The sequence below is a fragment of the Lagenorhynchus albirostris genome, chromosome 13 (genome assembly GCF_949774975.1).
Source record: "Lagenorhynchus albirostris chromosome 13, mLagAlb1.1, whole genome shotgun sequence".
NCBI classification, from domain to species: domain Eukaryota; kingdom Metazoa; phylum Chordata; class Mammalia; order Artiodactyla; family Delphinidae; genus Lagenorhynchus; species Lagenorhynchus albirostris.
Genome location: NC_083107.1, coordinates 10,382,910 through 10,407,924, shown reverse-complemented (window position 1 = coordinate 10,407,924; position 25,015 = coordinate 10,382,910). Strand labels below are relative to the sequence as shown.

The following is a 25,015-nucleotide window of genomic DNA, read 5'->3' as shown; positions in this document are numbered from 1 at the left end:
AGATGAATGGATAAAGAAGATGTGGCACATATATGCAATGGAATATTACGCAGCCATAAAAAGAAACGAAATTGAGTTATTTGTAGTGAGGTGGATGGACCTAGAGTCTGTCATACAGAAGTAAGTCAGAAAGAGAAAAACAAATACCATATGCTAACACATATATATATGGAATCTAAAAAAAAAAAAAATGGTCATGTAGAACCTAGGGGCAAGACGGGAATAAAGATGCAGATGTAGAGAATGGACTTGAGGACACGGCGGGGGGATGGGTAAGCTGGGACAAAGTGACAGAGTGGCATGGACTTATATACACTACCACATGTAAAATAGACAGCTAGTGGGAAGCAGCCGCATAGCACAGGGAGATCAGCTAGGTGCTTCGTAACCACCTAGAGGGGTGGGATAGGGAGGGTGCAAGGGAGGGAGACACAGGAGGGCAGAGATATGGAGATGTATGTATATGTATAACTGATTCACTTTGTTATAAAGCAGAAACTAACACACCATCGTAAAGCAATTATACTCCAATAAAGTTGTTTAAAAAAAAAAGCAGCAGAATCAGCACTGGAATCCCACCATCTCTCACAGAACAGGCACTGGAATCCTGTGAAAGTAAAGATGCTTTATGTTCCTGTGTTAGTTCTTCACGTGGAAAATAAGTTATTTCTCTTCTAGATGATGAAACTCAGCTTTGAACATCCCTCCTCATTTAAAAATTTAGTAAAACCGTGTGACTGTTATCCTGATGATTCCAGACACTCCAGGGCCCTGTCAGACCCCAGGTATCAAGGCTCACGGCCCTCACAGAGCTTGCAGGCAACAAAAATGAAGCAGCAGAAAGGCCAACCACTTGCGAGGCAGTGGCCAAGGCCAACACATCGCCTCCAATCTCCTGAAACTACCAAGGGCAGAGTTCTAATTTCCTTAGAACAGGCTGGAGAGGCCCATCCTCATAAAAGTCTAAATCCTTGGCATAGCTGAGGTGACCCATTTAGAAACTAATTAGGTTCAAAAAAGTCATGGTCATCCTTGTACTGCATGAATGTGTCTGACAGTTTAGGGAAAGACACGCCACGTCGAGAAGTTTCTGACTGGGGACTTGCTTTCATCTTCCTGAGGAAGTTAAATTCTGAATGTGGAGCCCCTAACTCTTTGGGGACAAACGAGTATAAGCAGTGTGTGTGTGTGTATGTGTGTGTGTGTGTGTGTGTGTGTGTGTGTATGTGTGTGTGTGTGTGTGTGTGTGTGTGTGACACTTTCTAATTAAAAAAGAACTTTTAAAATGAATTCCTAAAAGCAATATATAAGTGCTATAAAAAACAAACCCACCAGAAAAAAGGAAAAGAGAAGAAAAAGTCATCCATAATCTCATGATGTGGGAAATAAAAGGATGCCTGAGAAAGAAAGACCCCGAGAAAAATGCTGGTCGGGAATGGGAGATCAAAAGGATGGAGGTAGATGTTGCAGGGATGCAGGTGGGGAGAGCCCCAGAAATCAACAGAGCAGATCTGGGCAAAGGGAGCCATGGAGTGTTCCAGAGGGAGGAGAGATATGACAGCATAGGAGAAATAGTCAGAGGAGCCTGAGGAGGGAGTCGGGGGTGAGGAAAGCCAGAAACAGGGGAGGAAGCCAGAGGAAAGTAAGAGGGCTGGATTTGGGGAAGGAGGAGGAACGCTGACCTCGTAGTCGCCCACAGCAAGTATGGGTGGCGAATTGAGGGACAGTCCTGGGTTCTGAGGTCGGAGACACCTGCAATGTCAGGTCATCACTCAGCACCTTCACAAGGCTTTACAAACCAGCACCACAGGATGAGCTGAGAGAAAGGACAGCCGTGAAGGCCATTGCTGAGGACTGATTTTATGTTCTGTGTTACACAGGAGCTATCTTTTCCACCCTTCACAACAGCATCTCAGCACCCTGGTTTTAGGGATGAGGAAGCTGTGGGTCCCTGAGGTTTTCCCACTCCGCTCCAGCCTTCCCTGAGGTTTTGCAACACTGATCCCTCTGTCTGGAACACTCTCCCCAGATCGCCGGGTGGCTGTCTCCCTCGCCCCACGCCCGTCTGGACCACAGGGAGGCTGTCTCTGGTCCTTCTGTCTGAAACAGCTCCCTCACCCTCCACCATCACTCCCTGTCTCCTCACTGCAATCTATTTTCCATCATAGCTTTTCATTCTATTATAATTATATAACAGGAATGCTAGAATCTACTCCTTAAAAATATATTTATTGCCTGTTTGCCCCTTGCGGACTGTACACTCCGTGAGGGCACGGACTTTGCCCCATTCACCACTGCTTCCCCAGCATGGAGATGAGACCTGGCACACCATACGGGCACAATATAGTATCTGCAACCAACTGGGGGAAATAACGTGGGCAGGTGGTGAAACGGGGTTGGAACCCCGAGCCACCCAACTCCGCTGCCCACCTGTGCTCTTCTCTGTAAAGCAGACAGGCGTCTGGACAGAGGGACATGGAAGTGGACGGGGAGGTGAAGAGACAAACCAGAAGACAAAGATACGGGATCCCTCTGCCAGCCCCATCCTGGCAGGAGCTGCAAAGCCCAGGAGCCTGTGTGGACAGAGGGGCAAGGCTGCTCATGCTCTGATAGAGATCACGAAGGTCAAAGGCCATGGGGACAGAACAGGACACAGAGCCCATGGCTGGGCAGAGAAGGGCCAGGATCTCAGTGTCCAAGCTGGGCATCAAGTAGCAGCAGGGCTGGCACGAGGTGGGGGGCAGGGACAGGGGGCAGCAGAGGCCCAGGGAAACTGCTACCCGAGGCCGCAGGTGACCCCGGCTCAAACCTCTGGGGGTGGATGAGGCTGACTTTGAGACAGGGTAGATCCGTTCATACGTGGGCCTGCCCTCCTGTATGGTGTTGCTGAAAGTCGATGGAACACAGTTAAGGATAACACAGCTGCAGCTTCGAGAAGAAGGGCCGCAAAACAGTTAACGTAAACCTTGCCTCAGTTTCCCGGCCTGGATGCTGAGTGGTGTCGTCTGAACGGTCAGTGTCCCTGACTCTCCTGGTGGGGCTCAAACAAGGGGTGACTCAAGCTCCCCCAGAGGGTACAGGGACCCTCGAATCAGCCCTGCCGCAGCCCGCCTGACCTTACAGGTTGGGGGGAAGAAAGGAGCCTTCTGGCCCAGCGACAAGCAGCTGTCCTGGGGGTGGGTGGGGGGGAAGGACACAGGGGACAATGACTCGGCACTTGGAGGGACACTGACGAGGTGCCCGAGATGACAGCAGAGAGCGGCCCCCTGCAGTGGCCACGTGAGCCCAGAAGGAGAGGCAGCACTTCGTCACAGACTTGACACCTGACGGGGTCCCCGGAGCCGGGAGAAGAGCCGAGTTCTGGCGACAGTGGCCCCCGTACTTGGGTTCACGGCACACACAGGGGCTGTGGCCCCAGATTCAGAGTAGAAAAGCCCAGGCAAGGGCCCCGCCATCTCCGTCAACGCTCGCTCACCTCCCTGGAGCCAAAGCTGCTGCCCTCACCCCCTCCAAGCCGGCACCTCCCTGGAGCCTGCCTCCAAGGCCCAGGTAGGCCCATCCCAGATGAGGAATTTGCACTCAGTCTCTTCTTGCCATAGATGGAGAAGACCCGTCAGCACCGAGGGGAAGGCCAGGAACCACGGTTCAGGGCATCGTGACAGTATCAGCATCACACTGTCTCCCTCCCAAAGCACATCTCTCCCAGAGCCAACACCTGTGAGACCTGCTTCTGCCCAGGAGGAGGAGGGCCTCCTCAGTGCCTAGGACGCCAAGGAAACTGCTCCTTCCGTGGTGCTTTCTAGAAGAGTCTGAAGTACTCTAGGAAAATGACCAGGGCTGTACTTCCTGTTCTCTCCTCCTACCCCTGCCCGGGGCATTTTTCCTCCATCTTCCAGCCACAGGCCTCCCTCACTCCCTCTTAGGATTCTGTTTCCAGCCTCACAATTGTCTCAGCTTTAACTGGGGAGCCAAAGAGGCCCATTCGGCAGGAGGACCGTGCATCACACATGGCTCTCGGCTCCTGTGTCCACGCCGAGAGCTCCTGATCATGCGTGGTTGAAGCCTCGTGGGGGAGTGGACTGGGTTCTCACCCTGCCTGTCATGTGGGGAATCGCTCCATGGCAGGCCGGAAACTTTGGCCTCCAGTGTATCTCAAGTTAAAACTAAAGATTTACTCTGGGGAGGCCTGTAAGGATATGACAGAGAGTGTGTGCATGAGTGTGGCGTGTGTGTGTGTGTGTGTGTGTGTGTGTGTGTTGTGGGCTGAATTGTGTCCCCCCAAATTCCTATGTTGACGTCCTAACCTTCAGGACCTCAGATGTGACTGTATTTGGAGATAAGACCTGTGAAAATGTAATTAAGGTTAAATGAAGTCATTGGAGTGTGTCCTAATCCACAATGACTGCTGTCCTTGTAAGAAGAGGGCATTAGGCACACAGAGGGAAGACTGTGTGAGGACACATGGAAGAGAAGACGGCCATCTACAGGCCAAGCAGAGAGGTCTCAGGAGAAACCAACCCGCCAACGCCTTGATTCGGACGTCTAGCCTCCAGAATTGTGAGAAAATAAATTTCTGTTGTTCAAGCCATTCGGCCTGAGGTACTTTGTTTTGGCAGCCTGAGCAGTGTGTCTGTGTGTCTGTGTGTGTGCAGTGTTATCTCAAATCTTGCTTGCTCTCCACCAGAGATAAATCAATGTGAACTGCTTCTCCAATGTGAATAAATCCTTTGGAGTCTTAGGAAATCCTTCTCTCAGCCATCCTCTCAAGGCACTCCCTAGCACCTTGGGTTTTCATTACAAAATGAAATGGTTGTTTCCATGATTTTTCTTCTCTTCCACTTTGGACTCCTGAGTGGGGGCCTTTGCTTATACATTTCAGGTTGGGGGCTGGGGAGATGAGAAAAAAGAGGGGAGTGAGGGAAGAAAGAGATTTCATCCCCCAAAAAGTGAATAATATTTTCCATCAGCTTACTTCACTCTGAATAAAAAAAAAAGAAATGTGGACTAGACAGAGGGAACTCTAAACTCCGTGCTCCCCAAGCCAACAGCATCCTCGGGGGACATGCAGGCCAGGATCTGGGAGGAAAGAGCACACTAGTTAGATGTGTTACTCTAGCCCTGCCTTCTGGGTTACATCGGGCCTCTTAGCAAGTAATTGTGAATGTCATTAAGGTTGTGTCCCATTTCAGTGAGGGCCCCATGAAACGTATTTTATGATTCAAAACTTTGTACACTGGAAGTTTAATATGTTCCTGCTGTTTTTAACATCTCTGATTTTTTTTACTATATGATTATGTTTAATAAATGTATCAGAAAAAATTAGAAACAGGCTTGCTTCCCCCCCGCCCCCCGCAAACAAATTGAGGGTAAATTTTGTTAATTTGAAGAAGAAAAAGACAAAATCAATCTTATCTTATTGGTTAAAGGAGGGTCAATGGAAAATAGACCAGCCAGGAGGGACTGGGTCTTAAGGTTGCATTAATTTTACACCGATGTTTCTCTGCCACCCTGAATGGGGAAAACCCCACATATATGGGCAGTTGGTGTGTGAGAGACTCACTGCACCCTTTCCTGTGACAGCCGTGATTGGGGTGGGGTCTTCTGAGAGCCCAGCTGATGATGGATGTTCTGATGGAGGTGATGACAAGTTGTCCCGCCCTGTCCTGTGTGTTTTGGGGTGACCCTGCACTCTCAGGGCTTATGAACTGGGGGGAGTGGGTGGGAGGGAATTCTTTCGTGGGTCCCATAACCAAATGTAACTGAGGGTCTTGCGCTGCAGGCGCTATGCCACACACTGCGAACCACAGACACGGTCCTGTCCTCAGGAGAGAGACAGGCATTGGTCAGGTAGACAAATAAAACAGGTAATTTAGGGCTTCCCTGGTGGCGCAGTGGTTGAGAGTCCGCCTGCCGATGCAGGGGACACGGGTTCGTGCCCTGGTCCAGGAAGATCCCACATGCCGCGGAGCGGCTGGGCCTGTGAGCCATGGCCGCTCAGCCTGCACGTCTGGAGCCTGTGCTCCGTAACGGGAGAGGCCACAACAGTGAGAGGCCCACGTACCGCAAAAACAAACAAACAAATAAAAAAACAGGTAATTTAAACATCTGTGGTAAGTGCAGAAAAGACAAGATCTGAGCTCCATGAGGAAAGAATAAACAAGAAAGACCTCTTCTAATCCAGATGCCAGAGAAAGTTTTCAGGGCTTAACTTGGAACCGTAAAGAAGAGAAATGGAGACAGCGTGATCCAGATGAGAGAACTGCGTGTGCAAACACACTGTGGCCAAGAAGGAGCACAGAATGTTCAGGACTGGAAAGAAGGCTGGGTTGGAGGTGGTGAGGCAGAAGAGCAGCCCAAAGGTAAGGTTGGAAACAGGCATCAAGTGACTTGGGACCTCAAAAGGCATTTGGGGGATTCATTTTATGTTAGTTAAGGTGCAAAGTCATAAGATAATTTTAATCTTTGGAGTAAGATGACTTGTGATTTTAAAAGACAGTTCTAGGACTTCCCTCATGGTGCAGTGGTTAAGAATCAGCCTGCCAATGCAGGGGACACAGGTTCAAGCCCTGGTCCGGGAAGATGCCACATGCCACAGAGCAACAAAGCCCATGTGCCACAACTACTGAGCCCGCGTGCCGCAAATACTGAAGCCCGTGTGCCTAGAGCCTGTGCTCTGCAACAAGAGAAGCCACTGCAATGAGAAGCCCACGCACCGCAACGAAGAGTAGCCCCCGCTTGCCGCAAGTAGAGAAAAGCCCACGCACAGCAATGAAGACCCAATGCAGCCAAATAAATAAAAGACAGCTCTAGCTGCTGAGTGATCACAGCCCACAGGAGGCGAGAGAGAAGGGGCTGGACTAGTTGGTTAAGATGGGAGACCTGGGTGGCCTGGAGTCAGAGGGAGAAGGGGTTGAACAGGGTTGGGTGCGTGCATGAGAAAGAGAAAGTCCAGGCCACATGAATGGCAGGTGTATGGTGTGGTATTTACCGAGTTGGAGCATCTTGGCAGAGGAGTATGTCTGTGTGGAAAGATCAAACATTCATATCTGTAAATGTTAGATGTGAGAATCGGAGAGACATCCAAGTGGCCTGGCCAAAATGAAGGCAAGATACAAGATTCTGCAGATGCAAAAAGATGTCTGGGATGGAGATACAGAGTCCTCACTATGTAAGTCTTCAAAACCAGTGGAAGGGACAGAATTATCAAGAGCATAACTATACAGGGAAGAGAGGACCCAGGCTCATGTTACGGAAAATGCCAACATTCTGAAGGCAGGCAGAGGAGAACTGGCAGAGGAGACTAAGAAGACATAAAAGCAGAAAGAAAGTTGAGAGTATAGTGTCCTGAAAGCCTGGGAGAAGGGTGCATCCAGGAGGGAGGGGTCAACCACGATGAATGATCCTGGGAGCTCAGGTAGGTGAGGACCCAGAAGGATCCTGTGGGCTGAGCCTCAGGGAATCAACGCTGACTGGCCCAAAACAGTTTAAGTAGCATGGAGATGGGGAAGCCAGATTTGCTTGGGACATCTGTCACTGGCAATATGGCAGATGAGATAGTCTTTAACAAAAACTAAGTCTCCGGTAGAATCCATTGAAAATATGCTTAATAGAATATTTTTGAAAAATCATTTTGATGTATATCAAAGTGGTAAAGAGAAATACTCAGAGGCCGAACTCAGAGCATGAGTCCAAAATGGGGAGCAGGTGTTGAGGCCAGGTAAGAAGTTATATAAAGACATGTGTATAAATGTAGTCCTCTGGAAAACAAGGCCTACAAAGGGTTAAGTGAGAAAACACCATCCCTCACTTAAGAAGATGTTGAGGAAATTTGCTAGTCTCGGCTCTGGCTGTGAGTGGAGGGGAAGAAACATCTCTGCTGAGAATTTTTACCATGGTCTGCATTCCTACGGCTCTGGGGCCAGAATCCATAGGACACCCTGAAAGCTCCAAGCAGAGGAGCTAGTTCAAAGTGAGCTGAAGTCTCCAGGCATCCGGCAGAGGTAAATGCAGATCCTTTCTGGCCTGAAAGAACTACCAAGACAAAGTTCCAAAATTCATGGGCTCCAGAAGAAAAAATCACAAAAAGCAAGGGAAAGTAAAGGACAATCAGAAGAGATAGAGAACAATCAACAGAATCAAAACTGTAGAGGTAACAGATACTAATATTAGATTACTACACCAAGAAGGAGATAAAATAAGAACATGAAGAGAGAGTCTTCAAAATAACAATGGCTTAAAAATTTTCAAAATTGTCAAGTGATACAAGTCCATGTATTTAGCAATCCCAAATGACCCCAAATAGGAAAAATAAAAAACAAATCATACCTAGATACATTATAGTGAAACCATAGGTCACCAAAAATAAAATAAAGTATCTTAAAAGGAGCAGAGAGAAAAATGACAATTACCGATTCCTCAGCACCAAGGGAATCAAGAATAATAGTAAAAACTTTAAGTGCTGAGAGAAAATAACTGTCAACCATGAATTCTATCCGTAACAGTACTTAGCCTTTCAAGACTGAGGATGAAATAAAGACACATTCAGACAAAGAAAAATTAGGTTTACTGCCACAGAACCACACTCTTCTGAAGAAAGTACTCCATGAACAAGGAAAATAAGAGATGCAAGAAGGAATTGTGAGCAAAGAAATTGGTAAATGTGGTAGTTCTAGAGAAACCCTGATTCTATATAATAATAAATATGATGGCTAATGCATGGGATTAAAAACCGTAGGACTAAAGTAATGGACAATAATACTGTAGAAGGTGGAGCTAGTGATTAGGGAAAGCAATCAAAGCTCTCATATTGTTGGGAGAATGGAAAAATAATAATTAATTTTAGACTTTGTATGTTAAATGTACATACTCCAACTGCTAGAGTGACCACAAAATGAACATAATAGGATGAAAAGCGGAAGAGAGAAGAATGGAAAGAGGAAAAAAACAATAAATCTGAAAGAAAGTGCGAAGCCTAAACAAGCAGAGATAAAACACAACCAAAGAAAGCAAGGCATAAGATGGAAGAAATGAATACAAATATATCAGCAATGACAATAACTATTTAGACTACACAGATAAAAATGAGGTTGTCGGACTTTCCTGGTGGCGCACTGGTTAAGAATCCGCTTGCCAGTGCAGAAAGCATGGGTTCGAGCCCTGGTCCAGGAAGATCCCACTTGCCACGGAGCAACTAAGTCCGTGCGCCCCAACTACTGAGCCTGCGCTCTAGAGCCTGCGTGCCACAACTACTGAGCCTGCAGGTCACAACTACTGAAGCCCACGTGCCTAGAGCCCATGCTCTGCAACAAGAGACGCCACCACAATGAGAAGCCTGCACACCACAACGAAGAGTAGCCCTGCTCACCGCAACCAGAGAAAGCCCATGTGCAGCAACAAAGACCCAACTCAGCCAAAAATAAAATAAATAAATATATTTATTTTTTAAAAAAATGATCCTGTCAGAACAAATTAAATAAAAACCAGGTAAGTGTTATTGATAAGAAACATAAATGCAACATGCTAACACACGCTAATGTAAAAGGATCTAACAAATACCAACTAAATGGAAGCTTTTGTTCTTATACTAATATTGGACAAAATACATTTTAAGACATTACTAGAGCTAAAGAGAGTCACTACAGGAGGACCCAAGATTCAGCACACTAGGAACATAGAACAGTTCTAAATTTGTAAACATCTACTAACACGACTTGAAAAGAGTGAGATCAAAATTGATAGAAACACACCGACAAATCTACCATCAACAGTGGGAGATTTTAGTCCACTCAATAACTGATAAATCAGACAGACTAAAACTTCAGTAAGAACAGGGATTATTGGAATAATGCCACTAATAAGCTTGATCTATTGGTCACATTTAAAACCCTGCAGCTCATTACAGAATGCATCTTGAAGTTCACATGGAAACTGTCCATGCTCTAGGTCACAAAGTAGGTGATAATAAATTTCAAAAAAATCTGTATCACACTGGCCATCTTCTCTGACTACAATGGAATTAAGTAAAAACACCAACATAATAATTATTTTTATTATGACAACAAAAATAAGAACAGTCACTAAAAAGAAGGCGGTATGTACAGTGGTTATACTTTGTAGCCAAACTGCCTGGGTTTGAATCTTGGTTCTGTTAACTCAGGATCTGTGTGATCTTGGGCAAATTGCTTAAACTCTCTGTGCCTCATTTTTCACATACGTAATATTGGGGTCATAACAGTCCTACTTTGTAAGGTTGTTGTGAAGATTATATAAGTTAAGCAATGTAAAATGTGAAGACTGGTGCCTGACACGTAGTAAGAATGCAACAAAGTTTGGCTATTATTATTTTTAAATACTAGACATTAGGAAATTAAAAAAAACATACTCAGCTAATTCATGGGTCAAATAAGTCATGATGGATGTTAACATATCCTTAGAATTGATAAACAGAAACTTTTACATATCAAATCATGGTTGATCAGCCGAAGCAGTATTTACCAAAAAGTTATAAATTTAAATGTTATTAAAGTTATAATACATAATTAAAGTTATAATATTTAATATAATTATAATATATAACTAAAGTTATATATTTAAATGTTTATAATAGAATTGGAGAGATGGCAAAAATTAATGAGATAACATGCAAGTTAGGGTAATAGAACAAGAGCAAAAAAGCAAATAAACACAAAGAGAATAGGAGGAAATAAATAACGAAGACAAAAAGCAATGAAATGGAAATCCCAGATATAATCTGGAGAGGAACAACAGAACCAAAAGTTTATTATTTGAAAAAAAAAAGAAAACAGATCAAGAGATAAAGGGGTGGGGAAAACAAACAATATTAGGAGTGGCAAAGGGGGCATAACTACAGATACTGTAGAGATAAAAAGATAAGAGGGTATTATGAACTTTATGCCAATAAACTTTAAAAAGAAGAAGAAATGGACAAATTAGTAGGCAAATATAAATTACCAAAACAGACTCAAGAAGAAATAGAAGACAACCACTAAAGAAAGAGAACCAATCATTTTAAATGTCTATGAAAGGAACTATGAGACCTGATATTTGTATGAAATATGCAAGGAACAGATCATTCCATTTTATACAAACTCTTTGAGAGAACAGAAAAAGAAGAAACACTCCCTCCCCAAGTCATTTAAAGGGGGGGTTATAACTTTGATATCCAAATTAGACAAGGGCAGAACTAGGAAGGAATAACACAGGACAGCCTCTCTCATGATCACAGATGGAAAAATCCTAAATGAGTATCAGCAGACAGAATCAACAGTGAATTAAACACACACACACACACACACACACACACACACCATGACTAAGTTGTATTTATTCCTAAACCCAAGATTTATTAAACATTAGAAAATATGTTATTGTAAATTCACCACGTAAACAGATTAAAGGAGGAAAAGGTGTGATTATCTCAGTGAAATAAAGGAATGTAAATAATTCCATACAATTTAGATCCATTCATAATTTTAAAACCAAACGAAAAACACGAGTACACACACAAACACACAAAAGCCTCTTCATAAACTAAGGGTAAAACATACCTGCCTTACCATGATAAAGAGTATCAGCAGAATAGCCACACCAGTAACATCCTTAATGGTGAAAAAGCAAGCACGTGCCCGTTGAAGTCAAGAATAAAATACAGGTGCCCGTTATCAACCACTTTAACCATTGCATTGCATGGGAAGCTCTGGCCACTTCAATGATATGACAAAGAAATGAATGTCAATAACTGTAAAGGAAGAAACAAGCTATCACTTTTCACAGGGAATATGATTATGATCATAGGAAACGCAAAGGAACCACAAACAGATTATCAGAATTGTTATGACAGCTTAACAAGGTCGTTGGATATAAGATCCATCCACAAAAATTCAACTCCATTTCTATACACCAGCCTGAAAGGATTAGTTAGGAAATATTTTAAAAGCTATCATGTGTACTATAACAGACATCTGCTCAGCTACTATCTGAGAACTGTCTTACCACCCATACACGTGGGGTATCAGCAGGCATGTTCATGATCTGTGACCCCATTCCCTAACCAAACACGTCTGAGTTGGGAAGGACACCAACTCCAGCTGAGCCAGGGATTCAGCACTGAATCTATGAGACACCATCTCAGAGAGTAGCTAGCATGGAGATATTATAAACTCCACAGCCAAAGGGCAGCCACATATGCAGAGGAGCATGGAGAATGGACAGACACCAGAAAAGCAAAGCCTGAGACTATACCCCCAAGGGAAGGAGAAACCAAGAGCAGAACTGTCTCTACTCTAGACTCCTTCCAAGTTCCTGGTCCCCATGAGACCTGGATTCCAGAACCCATCTCTCTCTCTCTTAAGATATATTCTCCTTTCTTACTTGAGCAAGTCTGTAATGGGTCTCTCCTACTTGCATCCGAAAGAATCTTAACTGAGATGATCACAAATTCAGAAGTCAACTTGTGAAGCTTCATTTCTTCCCCATTCATATTTCCTTGATGTAATAGAGTGAATCCTTCTGAGGATTATAAACCCTCTCAAGGGAGGGCAAAATGAGAATACACTAGATTCAAAATTGGCCCAGGATGGATGCCAGCTCTATCCACATCATATGTCTGGATGTTATCCATCGCATATAAAATTTATAATTGCCTTCTTTACGCCCTTAAGAAGTTTGGGCTGAGATCTTCAAAGGAATGCTGCCAATAAAATGGATCGTCCTTGGGTCATTTTAGTAATCTCTCTTTTCTTTATCAGTGATGAGGGTCAGTTTTACTGCCTGCTACCTCCAACTCTAATTTGCTTGACAAGATAAGACCTGTGAACATAAGACACTCACAAATATGACATGTGGATGTTCTCACTAGGAGATGATTTTTTTCCAGTGACCAGAGGCTAACAATAAAACACAGAGGCTTGTTTACAAATTGTGGATAATGTTAAATGAGGGCTAAGTGTAGAACATTGATTATCATGGGACCCAGGGGCCAGAAACAAAGTTATCCTCTCCCTCCCCCAGAAAAAAAGCAAGGTCCAGAATTAGGGATAAAAGGTTAGGATTTAGAAAAACTGAGTTAGAACCCCTGTCCCCAACTTTCACTAGATCTGGAGAAATAACATGTACCTCTGGTCTTAATTCCTCCACCCATGTGGACAGTTATTCCCACTCATAGGACTGCTGGAGGATTAAAGGCGGCCACAATTACACAGGTCCTGGCACTTTACCTAGCAGGGACTCAGGAATGTCAGGGAGTCAGGAGTGGAAACCTCTTTTGAACAATTAGAGCCAAGTCCTCTAATCTTGGAGCAAGATTCTTTTAAAATTGAGAAATAACGAACCATCGTAAAGTGTTTTTTATTGTGCTGTCTTTCTAAATCCCTACAATCAGAAAGTGACGGCAGAGATGAGCAGAGCCTAGGACTTAATCTGGAGCCCCAGAATTGGGATTCTTCTTGAAGGCTCTCAGTCTGTCCAGAGAAAGGGGTCTTTGGTCTATGAAATGGAAAGGGAGGGAGTTGGTCAGAGACTCGTTGGTGCCCTAGAAAAATTAGGCTGGAGCTGAGCAAAGGGTCTGGCTGATTAAGCTGTTACAGTAACCACTGAGACGGCCCTTCTATTGAGGTCAACACTTGGGCCCCAGCCAGTCCCTTCTTAGGAGGTTTGCCAGATCAGGCCCTGGATCCTTTCCGAGTATGGGCTGAACCCTTTCTAGCCTGCTACCCAGTTACTTGGTGTTATGCCTTAATTCCCCCCTACCCTGCCCACATATGCATTCCTAGCCAGCTGGACCCATGAACCTCAGACTTAGAATCCTCCACCAGCACCGCTAGCTACACATGGTCCAGGCACAAGCCAGGATTTTTCTTGGCTCTGTTTCTCCTTATGAAATTGGATGGGGAGCAAAATGGTACCTGCCATGTTAGGCTGACCTACTGATCTGTTTTGAGAGATACATGTCTAGGGGATTGCTGTGAAGAGCTGAGCCTTTCAACAAACACTATCTATTGTATTCCAGGGAATAGCAAATCTGCAGCATCCAGGATGGAGGGAGGCCCTTGCATGACAGTCCTTCTTGTACCTGCCTGCCTGCCTGTCTCCCTGCACTTAGCCCACCTTGTCTGGAGCCCACTTTGCCTTCTAGAAGAGCTTCAAGTCCTCCTTGGGGTTGGGAACTGACCCCCGGAGCTCTTGGATTTTTGAGTTTCGTTTTTCTAGTTCTTCTGGCTCTTGTTTGGTCACCAGCACTCTTAGCTGCCTGCATTTGGAGACCATATATCCTTCCTAGTCTGCAGCACCGCAGGAAACCAGGAACACATGTAAGAGTCGACTAGCAGAAGCAGGCTCCTAGCGGAGGCTGGACAGGCTCCTTCAGGAGTAGAGTGAGGGCCTGAGCTTCAGCACGTGGATTTCGTGTCATCTCTTTGGGATTCTCAGAGTTCTGTTTTGCTTATTTCAGGCCTTGGCTGTGTTCCAAGAAATGGCTGCTGCCAGATAAACGAGGTGGTGGTGCATCTCCCTGAGGATCCAGTCTTGGGACTAAGTCCACTGAATAACCACGGGGGTCAGCATCACACCACTTTTTCTTCTTTAATTTATAAACACTTGTAATTGTTTCAGTGTTCTCTTGTGCAATCTTTAAAACATAATGATTCTGTCATTGTCCAGCTGGATTATATCTCCAAACAGCAAACAGCAGCTCCGTGTCTGACATGAAAGGAACAGTCGATGTGTGTTTGCTGATAACCTTATCATGATGCTGGGTCAGAGATATCTTCTAAGACTTTATTTGCTCCAATTTTGTCCACGTATTTCTTTACGCTGCTTCAGCCAGTTCTGCTCTCCCATGTGGCATTCGGGGATACACTGAGGAGAAACGGAGCAGCCAGGGGATGGAGATGAGAAGGCGCCCACGGAGGGGCCCTAATGGAGGGGGGGCCTAAAGTCCTGTAGTGGAGACTGATTCTGAGGACCCAGTGAGCCCAGGGGTGGCGTCTTTCAGTGTTGGACGGCACAGCCCCAGGCCATCCAGGTACAGGTAACACTCAAGGCCCAAGGGATACTGTAGAAGGTCGCTGTGAAGAATTTGGCTGTGCAGGGCCAAGGTCAGCAGCTGGGGCTGCAGCTCTACGGGGGTTGCGGGGGCGGCCCACAGTGGGGACCATGCAGCCTGTGCTGGCCCCGGGCCTGTCTTTGCAGATGCTGATGCTTTGGAGTCTGATTTGCTGAGAATCTGACTTGCCTCCAGGGTCCAAGGCTGCACCCTGAAGAGCCCCAAGCAGGCAGCTCCCAGGCAGGTAGAATGTGTCAGGGTCGGGGACAGGGAGAGAAGGGGAGAGAGTTGGGACCCTTCACTGGAATCACATCCAGGAAGAAGGAAGAGGAGAGTCAAGTATTTACTGAGCGCCTACCATGCGCTAGGCTTTAAGAGAGAAGGAAACTGAGACTCCCAGGGGTAAGGCCCAAGGTCACAGCGTCCTGACCTTGAGATTCCACCCCTTCCATGACGAGGTGCCCCCGCACCACTCAGAATGCCCTCTCCATGACACGGTCCGGCATGAATCAGAAATGGAATCTAGGGTTCTCTTTCCCACTCCTCACTCAGCTGGTTGTAGGAAATTCAATCTGGGTTTGCTTGGATGTGGAGAAAAGAGGCCATGTGCAAGTTCAGTTAAATATCAACAGCCTGAAAATTTGGTTGACCCCATCAATCCTTTTTTTAAAAAAAAAATAAATTTATTTATTTATTTATTTTTGGCTGTGTTGGGTCTTCATTGCTGCCCACGGTTTTCTCTAGTTGTGGTGAGCAGGGGCTACTCTTCGTTGCGGTGTGCAGGGTTCTCATTGCGTGGATTCTCTTGTTGCGGAGCACGGGATCTAGGCGCCCGGGCTTCAGTAGTTGTGGTGCACGGGCTCAGTAGTTGTGGCGCACGGGCTTAGTTGCTCGCGGCATGTGGGATCTTCCCAAACCAGGGCTCGAACCCGTGTCCCCTGAATTGGCAGGCAGATTCTTAACCACTGTGCCACTAGGGAAGTCCAGACCCCATCAATCCTTAAAGGAAGAAGGTGGGAAGCAAAGGAAGCAGCGGAACTGAGTCACGTGACTCCTCCGAGCCAGCAGAGTCTGTTCTCCGCGTTCCCACCAGGCAGGTGAAGGGTTTTCAACACGTCCAAACCAGGCCGGTGGATTCTCCGCTTACACGCGGAGGTTAGAAGCCACAACGCAGACCAGACCAAGTGTAAGCACGGGAAAGGTACACGGCTGCACCAGGAACACGCGCTGCCCCCGCCAGCTCCCGTTCCAGCCCCTCCCTGACTCACTAAGGAGGTTTGGGATCATTGAGCCACATCTCGCCGCACTTCCCTCATGGACTCTAGATGTGCAGGCTTCAGTAGTTGTGGCACGTGGGCTCAGCAGTTGTAGCTCGCGGGCTCTAGAGCGCAGGCTCAGTGGCAGGGAATCACCTCAGAGGGTCTGGGAGGAAAAGAAGGGTCTGGACCTGCCAGCCAACCTCCATCCTGATCATCTCTGCCTTTTAATTGGGGTATTTGCATTTAAAGTGTTTATTAATATGGTTAGGTTTACATCTGCCATCTGGAGGTTTTCTATTTGAACAATCTCTTTATTCTCCCACATTTCCTCTTTTTCTGCCTTCTTTTGGATAAACAGTACCGTTATAATTCCATTTTAACTCTTTGGTGGGCTACTTGGCTACAAGTTTTGGTTTTATTATTTTAGTAGAAGCTTTAGGATTTATAGTATAAATCTGCAACTTACCACAGTCTACTTCCAGGTAGGTGATACTGCAGCACTTCATTTACAGTACAAGAACCTTACAATAGCACACTTCTTTTTCTCCCCTTCTGGCCTTGCTGTTCTTACTATCATACATTTTTACTTTTACATAAGTTATACACCTCACACTATGTTGTTATGATTTTTGTTTAAAGAGATTTAAATACTAAAAAAATTTTATATATTGACACATTTAGTTACTATTGATATTTTTGGTGCTTTTCATTCCTTTGTGCAAACCCATACTTCTATCCAATATTATTTTCCTTCTGCATGAAGAATTTCCTTTAATATTTCTTATAGTAAAAGCCTGTTGGTGATAAATCCCCTCAACTTTTGCAGGTCTGAAAATGTCTTTATTATGCCTTCTTTTTTTTGGAAACATAATTTTGCTGAGTATAGAGCTTTAGATTATTTTTCTTTTTAGTACTTTAAAAATGTTGCTCCAACGTTTTCTTGCTTGCATTTTTTCCAATGAGAAATCTGTCATCCTTACCTTTGGTCTTTTATACCTAACATTTCTTTTTTTCTCATTTGTGAGTCTTAAGGTATTCCAGACTGGCTGGTGGGAAAACGTACTATTCCCAGCCCCGTGTGAGCACTGGATACTGATCCCTCTAATCTTTTTTGTTTTTAATAAATTTTATTTATTTATTTTTGGCTGCATTGGGTCTTCGTTGCTGTTTGGGCTTTCTCTAGTTGCAGTGAGCAGGGGGCTACTCTTTCTTGCAGTGTGCAAGCTTCTCATTGCTGTGGCTTCTCTTGTGGAGCACGGGCTCTAGAGCACCCAGGCTTCAGTAGATGTGGCTCGTGGGCTCAGTAGTTTTGGTGTGCAGTAGTTGTCATGCACAGGCTTAGTTGCTCCGCAGCATGTGGGATCTTCCCGGACCAGGGCTTGAACCCATGTCCCCTGCATTGGCAGGTGGATTCTTAACCACTGTGCCACCAGGGAAGTCCCTGTTCCCTCTAATCCTTTTGGGTGATTCTTTCCGCAGCCTCGAGTGGTTTCCTCACACTTATGCAATAGCCAGTGTCAACGGAATGATCGCAGGGGACTGGCTGTAGGTCTCTGAGTTCTCTGTCTGGTTCTTTATCCTGTGAATTCTAGATGTGTGGGTCTCCCTGGACTCTCAGCTCCATGAGCTCTGCCTTGGTTTCCCCCCGTGAGGCGTGGCATGGGAACACCTGCACGGCAGTAAACAGGGGCAACTGTAGGGCTCATCTGGTTGATTTCCTCTCTCTCAGAGATCACTGCCCCTCACTGCCTGACGTCCAGCATCTCGCCAACTGTTTAGTTCATACATATTGTCCATTTTTTAAGCTGTTTCAGTCAGGAGGGTATATCTGCTTGTCTGTTACTCCAACTTTGTCAGAAACAAAAGTCCACTAATGCTCATTTGACTGAAACCTTGGGGCCTCCCAGTTGCATGCAGTGTACAGTGTGCACCCCTCACACGTCCTGGCCCTCAAGACAGGGGATATGTACCTAGTACACTGCTCCACACATAGCAAGAACTTAGAAACACTTAACAATGACTCTTAACCAACAGTCATTAAGGCAACGGAGTGACTGCATGAACATGAATTATGAAAGTTCCAACCAGTGTTCATCTGAGAATCTGATTTTGGAAAACATTTTCTTGTTTTGCATGAAACCTCATTGATCCCAGGCTTTATGCACAAAACGTGACAGACTTCGCTGAAAAGGTAGAGAGAGTTAGAAAAAATTTAAGCTGGGAAACAAAGGAGTTAAAAGACGGAAATATAGTTCAATTCCAAAGTTCCCTTCTGTTTGTACTCTGTGTATATATCCACTTCACTGCTAAGGGCTACTTCTGCAACATTCAGGGGAGGCAGCGATTGCCAAGGCTCTTGTAGAAACAGCCAACCTAAGACTTTCTCATGACTTCCTGACACAGAGTGATGATGTTATTCAAATCGACCACCAAGTGCTATGGAAACACTGATTTATGAAGAGAAAAACTCTCAGAATCCAAAAGTTTCCATGGAACAGATTAAGAGCAGCAATGCTGGGATCGTGAACTCTCGCCCGGTCCAAACGCTGGAGGCTGCTGTTCAATGAGTTTTCCCCTCAGATCAAGATGAGGCAGCAGCCAGCAAGAACTGATCATTTTCTATTAGTGTCTGTGCTTAGGAGATATTTAAAGGCCTTTATCTCTTTCCCACTTACAGATACATAATCTTAAATCCTAAAGGGCCAAATTAGTAGCGTTCCGGTGAAAACGGAATTATCAGATTTGGGTCTTAGCAGAAGCCACCCGACAGACTGAGCTAGAAAATATTTTCCCCTGAAAGCCCAGCTTCTTTTTATCACTGTGGACACACTCTGCTGAGGTGCAGCTCTCAACTCTATATAGCAAGGTCCTTTTTTGATCTGTGAGTCCAGGCTGCGTTGTGAAAATTACAGTCTATGACCCACTAGCAGGTGATGAAATCAGCTTAATGCATTATGACTAGCTTTTCTTAAAATGACATAAAATTAAAAGAAAATACTAGAGCACTAGATCACAATAGTGAGATGAGTACTGTTTCATAAAATTTATCTTTTCAATTTTGTGTATATGTGTTTATAAATACGGGGTGGTACTGAAAGTGTACCCTTTTCTATGGGTCACGGTCAAAAGAATTTGAAAGCCAGTAGTCCTGCAACTCTTAAGATTCTGTGTTCAACTCCTGGCAGAAGTGGGAACTAGTATAACCTTTGGTGACAATACAAATATCATTTAAATAATTGACCTCAAGGAAACAATCATAGGTATGTGGGAAAAAAGTTTGCTACTAAAATGTTGTCTATAGTGTCATTTGTAATAAAGAAAAATTTGACATACACTAAAGAATTAGTTGAATAAAGTATGGTGCATCTCCATGATAAATGGTACCAGCCGTCAAAACTTCACTGCAAAGAAATGATCGGAAGGGGTATCCATATCAACTCATAGATGAAAAGGAGAGGTTATAAAACTTTAAACACATACGTACACAGTGCATAGAACGAATATAGTGCAAATGATAGCAATCATCCCTGGGAAAGTATAATTGTGGGATTTATCTACTTTCTCCTTTGTGTCTTTGTAGTTTCAAAAATTTCTACGATGGATATGCACCACTTCTGTAATTGGTGAAAATAATACAAGAAGTGTGATTTCAAATATGCTTTCCTCGGCAAAGAAGCTGCCTTCCACAGACATTGCTCACTTCAGGCAATAGTAACAAACATGAAAGTTAGCAGTCCAGGGAAACAGGATTTAAACAGGGTGTATGTTTAAAGTAAAGGCAAAAATTAGGCACCAGATTAGTCATATCTTGATAAATTGTACAATGATTTTCCATCCCAGGGCTTCCCTGGTGGCGCAGTGGTTGAGAGTCCGCCTGCCGATGCAGGGAACACGGGTTCGTGCCCTGGTCCGGGAGGATCCCACATGCCGCGGAGCGGCTGGTCCCGTGAGCCATGGCTGCTGAGCCTGCGTGTCCAGAGCCTGTGCTCCGCAATGGGAGAGGCCACAACAGTGAGAGGCCCGCGTACCGCAAAAACGACAACAATGATTTTCCATCCCAGCCCTCTTCTCAAGTCCCTGTTTCCTAAACTACTCAACAAATGAGCCATCAGAATGGGTCTGTACAGGCTTTAGAGCCTGCTTCTGAATATGAGTAGCCTCAAGGCAAAGCCCGTGTTCTTTGTCTCCAAATACTTAACAATAGAGTCAGATGTTTAAATAAAATGTTCAAGGTAAAAAGTAATAATAAAGCAAGGAAAGACCAAAGGGGCCAAGTTTTGTGGATTAATCTTAACTTCTAAGGGTAAGAAAGAAAAATGGAGGCACAGGGCAGTCATTTATTTAGTCAGTCCATCTGTCCATCAGTCCATCTGTCTGATGGACATCAGTCTGTCTATCAGTCTATCATTCAGTCTGTTTAGTCAGTCAACAGCTGCTTACTGATACTCCCCACTATAGTCAGAAGTAGGGTTGTGGTGATCAAAGACTTGGTCCCTGCCCTTTTGCAATAGGGAAGAACAAATCTGACTCCATATTGGATCTGTTCTTTCACTTTAACCTTTGTATTCTATTGCTTTTGCTACAAGTTAAGAATGTTGCTTACAGCCTGAAAATATACAGGATAGCCCATTCGCAAGGCTCTGACCTTTAAAGGTATAACACTTTCCCATTCAAATAAGAGATAAGAAGTTGCAGAACAGAGAATAACCTTTGTCTTGTGGAAGGTTTACAGGAACTTCGTGACCTGACCTACAAGGACAGCTGCAAGCACAAAGGATTCTGACACCAAGAAGTTTGCAACAACTAACCACACTCCCTCCCATTTTAGTATAAAAGAAGCCAGAATTCTAACTCAATTAAGATGGTTCTTTGGGACACGAGTCCACCATCTTCTCGATCTGCTGGCTTTCTGAATAAAGTTGCCATTCCTCCCTTGCACCTTCACCTGAACCCAGCCCATGCCTGTCCCAGTGTCCCTAGATGCGCCACACACTCCCACACCTTCACCTGTGTGCAGGTATCCCTTTATCCAGCAGGTCCTCAGACCCCCATCTCAAAGCCTCTCGTTCATCCTCTAAATTGCTAAAATGATACTGCTCAGCGACTGCCCCCCGCCCCCCTCCAGATGTCACTGAGTCCTCCCAGCCCCAGCTGCTGCATAGGACCTGCCATACCAGTCTGGGTTCTGTATCCATCTTTACGATGGCAAGCAAAACAGACCATGTGGTATTTTTTTTTTCTCCAAATCCCCAGGGTAAGCACACCATAAAGATGTCAGCTGCTGCTTCCTGGGTTCACATGTGAAGCATTTTATGCTCATCATCTTGCATACCTTAATCCTCACAACCACTACAAAGGAGAGTTTATCCTCATTTTATATATGGGGAAAATGAGGCACAGTGAAGGGAAAAACTTTCCTGTGGTCACACCCAGGGTTGCTGGCTTCAAACCCAGTAAATGTGTGTTGAAATACATTTTTTTGAAGCAAGACCTACTTAGACCTACGGGCCATGAAAGAGGTGGTTTTCAGTACCATCTCGGGAGCTCCCAGACATTCACACTTCACTCCTGGAGACCTCCTGCCTGCACAAGATGCGGTGTTTGTAAATATAACTTAGAACAATTAGAAGATGCTCATGCTTTCCTTTCAACAAATATTTATGTCTCTACAAATAGCCTTGGGCTAGGTGTTGGGTGGATATGGGGGTGGAGACAAGAAGGGAAGGAACAGAAATGGAAATCAGGGCCTCTGCATCCATTGCTGAGGAGCTACTGGGAAGCAAAGCCTCATGAGGCAGCAGTGCCCGGTGGGATTACAGGCCTGGCATCCAGCCTGGAAGAGCAGCCCTCCACGGTCAGGTTCTTTTCCATAATATGGTGGGTGAAGGGGTCATCTCTGCACTGCCGGTCGGTGCGTGGCAGCGAAGGAGGGCATGAGCGGGCAGGGCCACTGGATGGATGGAAACCAGCCCCTTGGCAGGGGCCTCACACGTGTCAGGTCACTCAAGGTCATTATAAGCCATCGCCCCCAGCTGCCTCAGAGGACCTGTACTCCTGGTCCAGCTGCGCCCCAGCGCCAGCTGTCACTTTATTCCCTATTCTCCTTCTTTTCCAGGCGGACCCGACATCATTCCCACTGGAAAAGCAAGCATGTCCCCCACCGTCACAGACACAGTACGCACGTCTGACCAACCAAGGTCCCCTTCACCACGTGCACATCCTTACTCAGCCACCGTGAGAGAAGTGAGCACGGTGACTCTCAGATGAAAGGACACAGGAGGCTCCCAGTCCCATCCTCACCGTTCATGTGGGAGAAACCTTGGGCTCTGCCGGTGGTGAAGGCCCAGCCCCTCCTCGCCCCTCCATGGACCCCGACTCTGAGGCCGGGGTCTCCAGAAACGCATCCTCCCCTTTTATTCTCTACAACCACCCTGGACTTGCTCTTGACCCCTTCTCACTGAGGCTAAAATTCTTCAGCCTCCCCTTCAGGTTCAGAGCTGCTGTTGTTAGGCAAATACTCAGTCAAGTTCAAGATGGAATTCAGGCCCAAGGCCCAGGAGGGGCTCCCTCCTCCCTGCTCTTCCTGCAGGGCCTGCTTCTGGCCCACAGAACGATGAGGCGGTGTGGTCCCTAGGGGTCACCAACACAGCGCTGTCATCTGGGGCTGAACCTCAGATGCCATCAGAGCTGATGTCTGCAGCCGTGCAATGCCACGGAGTCACAGGTCCACAACCACACATCCCCCACATCCTGTCCTCAGAGACCCCACTTGGGTCCCCTTTCTCACCAGTGCTGGGCTCCCACAGGGATGCAGAGACTCTGGCATCCTGCATCACGCAGGCACCTCCACTCTCAGGATTGTAGAGGAATAGAGCACGGATCCCAGCTGTCCTCAGACTCCCCTCGACTCTGCAAAGATGCATATTGGGGTTTCTCATACCTCACACCCCTCACTGCTCAAAATGGTCTGAGGGTTGGGCTGGGGACACTCTATACACTCTCTAAATGGTTGGCATATCCCCATTTGCCTCCTTCCCAGGGTAGAAGCCCCTGGGGTCACTCCTGCCTTCTCCCCAAGGGATTTAAACACTGGAGCAGAGCTTTGATCATCTGACCCCCACTGGCCCTTTCCTATACTCTCAACAACCACCACCACCAAGTTTCATGACATTTACCGTGGGCCTCTATGGGCCAAGCATTTTACAAGCATGGTCTGCATCCGTCCTCACAGCATCCAAGAAGGTGGACATGCACAGGTGACAAAACTAAGTAATGCATCCAGGGTCACCAGGGCAGGAGGGAATTCCACCTGGTTCCAAATCCCACTGGCCACACGGTCAGCCCCCACACGTGTAACCACGCAGACCCTGCAGGACTGGGGGCCCGCGGCGGCTCACCAGGCCTCCGGTGCACTCTCGGCCGTCCTGCAGGTAGCCGATGTTCTCCCAGGTACTGTAGGCCTTCAGCCCTGCCACCAGCACGTGCAGCGGGCGACTGCCGACAAGCTCCTAACCTCGGAAGACATCCTCGTCCAGAAGGATGCCGGCATACCTGCGAGACAATCAGAGACCCGTGATGGATGCAGCAGTGCCCCCAGCACATGTGCTCATAAGGGATATTGCTCTCATACTGTCTTTGTCTGGGTTTTGGTTTCGGGGTGCTCCTAAAATTCATTTTCCCTTTTCTTTTCTGAAAGAGTTTGTGTAACATCAGTATGTTTTCTTTTCTTACATATTTGGTTGTTTCACCAGTAATGCCAGACAAAGCTATTCAGGTTTTCTGTTTCTTTCTGTGACACTTTTGGTACTATATATCTTTCAAGAAATTTGTCAGTTTCATATGTTGTCAAATATATTGGCATTACATTGACATTACATCAATAACAATAATAACAATGATATTTAATTTTATTTATCCTTTCAGTGTCTGTAGGATCTATAGTGATGCCTTCTCTTTTATTCTAGATACTGATAATTTGTGTCTTTTTCTGGATCATTCTAGCTAAAGATCTTTCAATTTTATTTATTGAAAGAAAAAAACAGTTTTGGGCTTAATTATTTTTTTTCCATTCTTTGACCATTTCTTATTTCATTGATTTCTGCTCTCATTTTTATTATTCACTCTACTTTCTTTGTGCTTAACTTGTTCCTCTTTTTTCTAGCTTCTTAAACTAGAAATTTACACCACTGGCTTTAGCCTTTTCTTCTTTTCTAATGTAAGCATTTAAAGGTATACGTTTTTCTCTGAGCACTGCATTAGTTGCTTACCACAAATTTTGATATGTTGTGTTTCATTTTCATTTTATTCTAAATATTTTCTAATTTCCCTGTGATTTCTTCTTTGACCTATGAATTATGTGTGTTCTTTAGTTTCCTAATATGTAAAGATTATTCCAGATATTTTTCTGTTATTAATTCTTAATATAATTTCATTCTAATCAGAGAACATATTTTGTATGATTTCAATCATTATAAATCCACATGGTCTGTCTTGATAAATGTTCTATGTGCACTTCAAAAGAATGTGTATTCTGGGGAGCTTCAAGATGGCAGAGGAGTAAGACGCGGAGATCACCTTCCTCCCCACAACTACATCATAAACACATCTACACGTGGAACAACTCGTACAGAACACCTACAGAACGCTGGCAGAAGACCTCAGACCTCCCAAAAGGCAAGAAACTCCCCACGTACCT

The 25,015-nt window shown here is 45.4% G+C and overlaps 1 protein-coding gene across 1 annotated transcript in view; it reads right to left on the bottom strand.

Annotated features, from left to right (window-relative positions):
• ACOXL (acyl-CoA oxidase like) overlaps window positions 1-25,015 on the bottom strand; it is a 380,633-nt gene that overhangs the window by 149,046 nt on the left and 206,572 nt on the right. Inside the window, 1 exon segment of the mRNA XM_060168784.1 lies at window positions 23,718-23,871. Coding sequence (XP_060024767.1) covers window positions 23,718-23,871 — 154 coding nt within the window.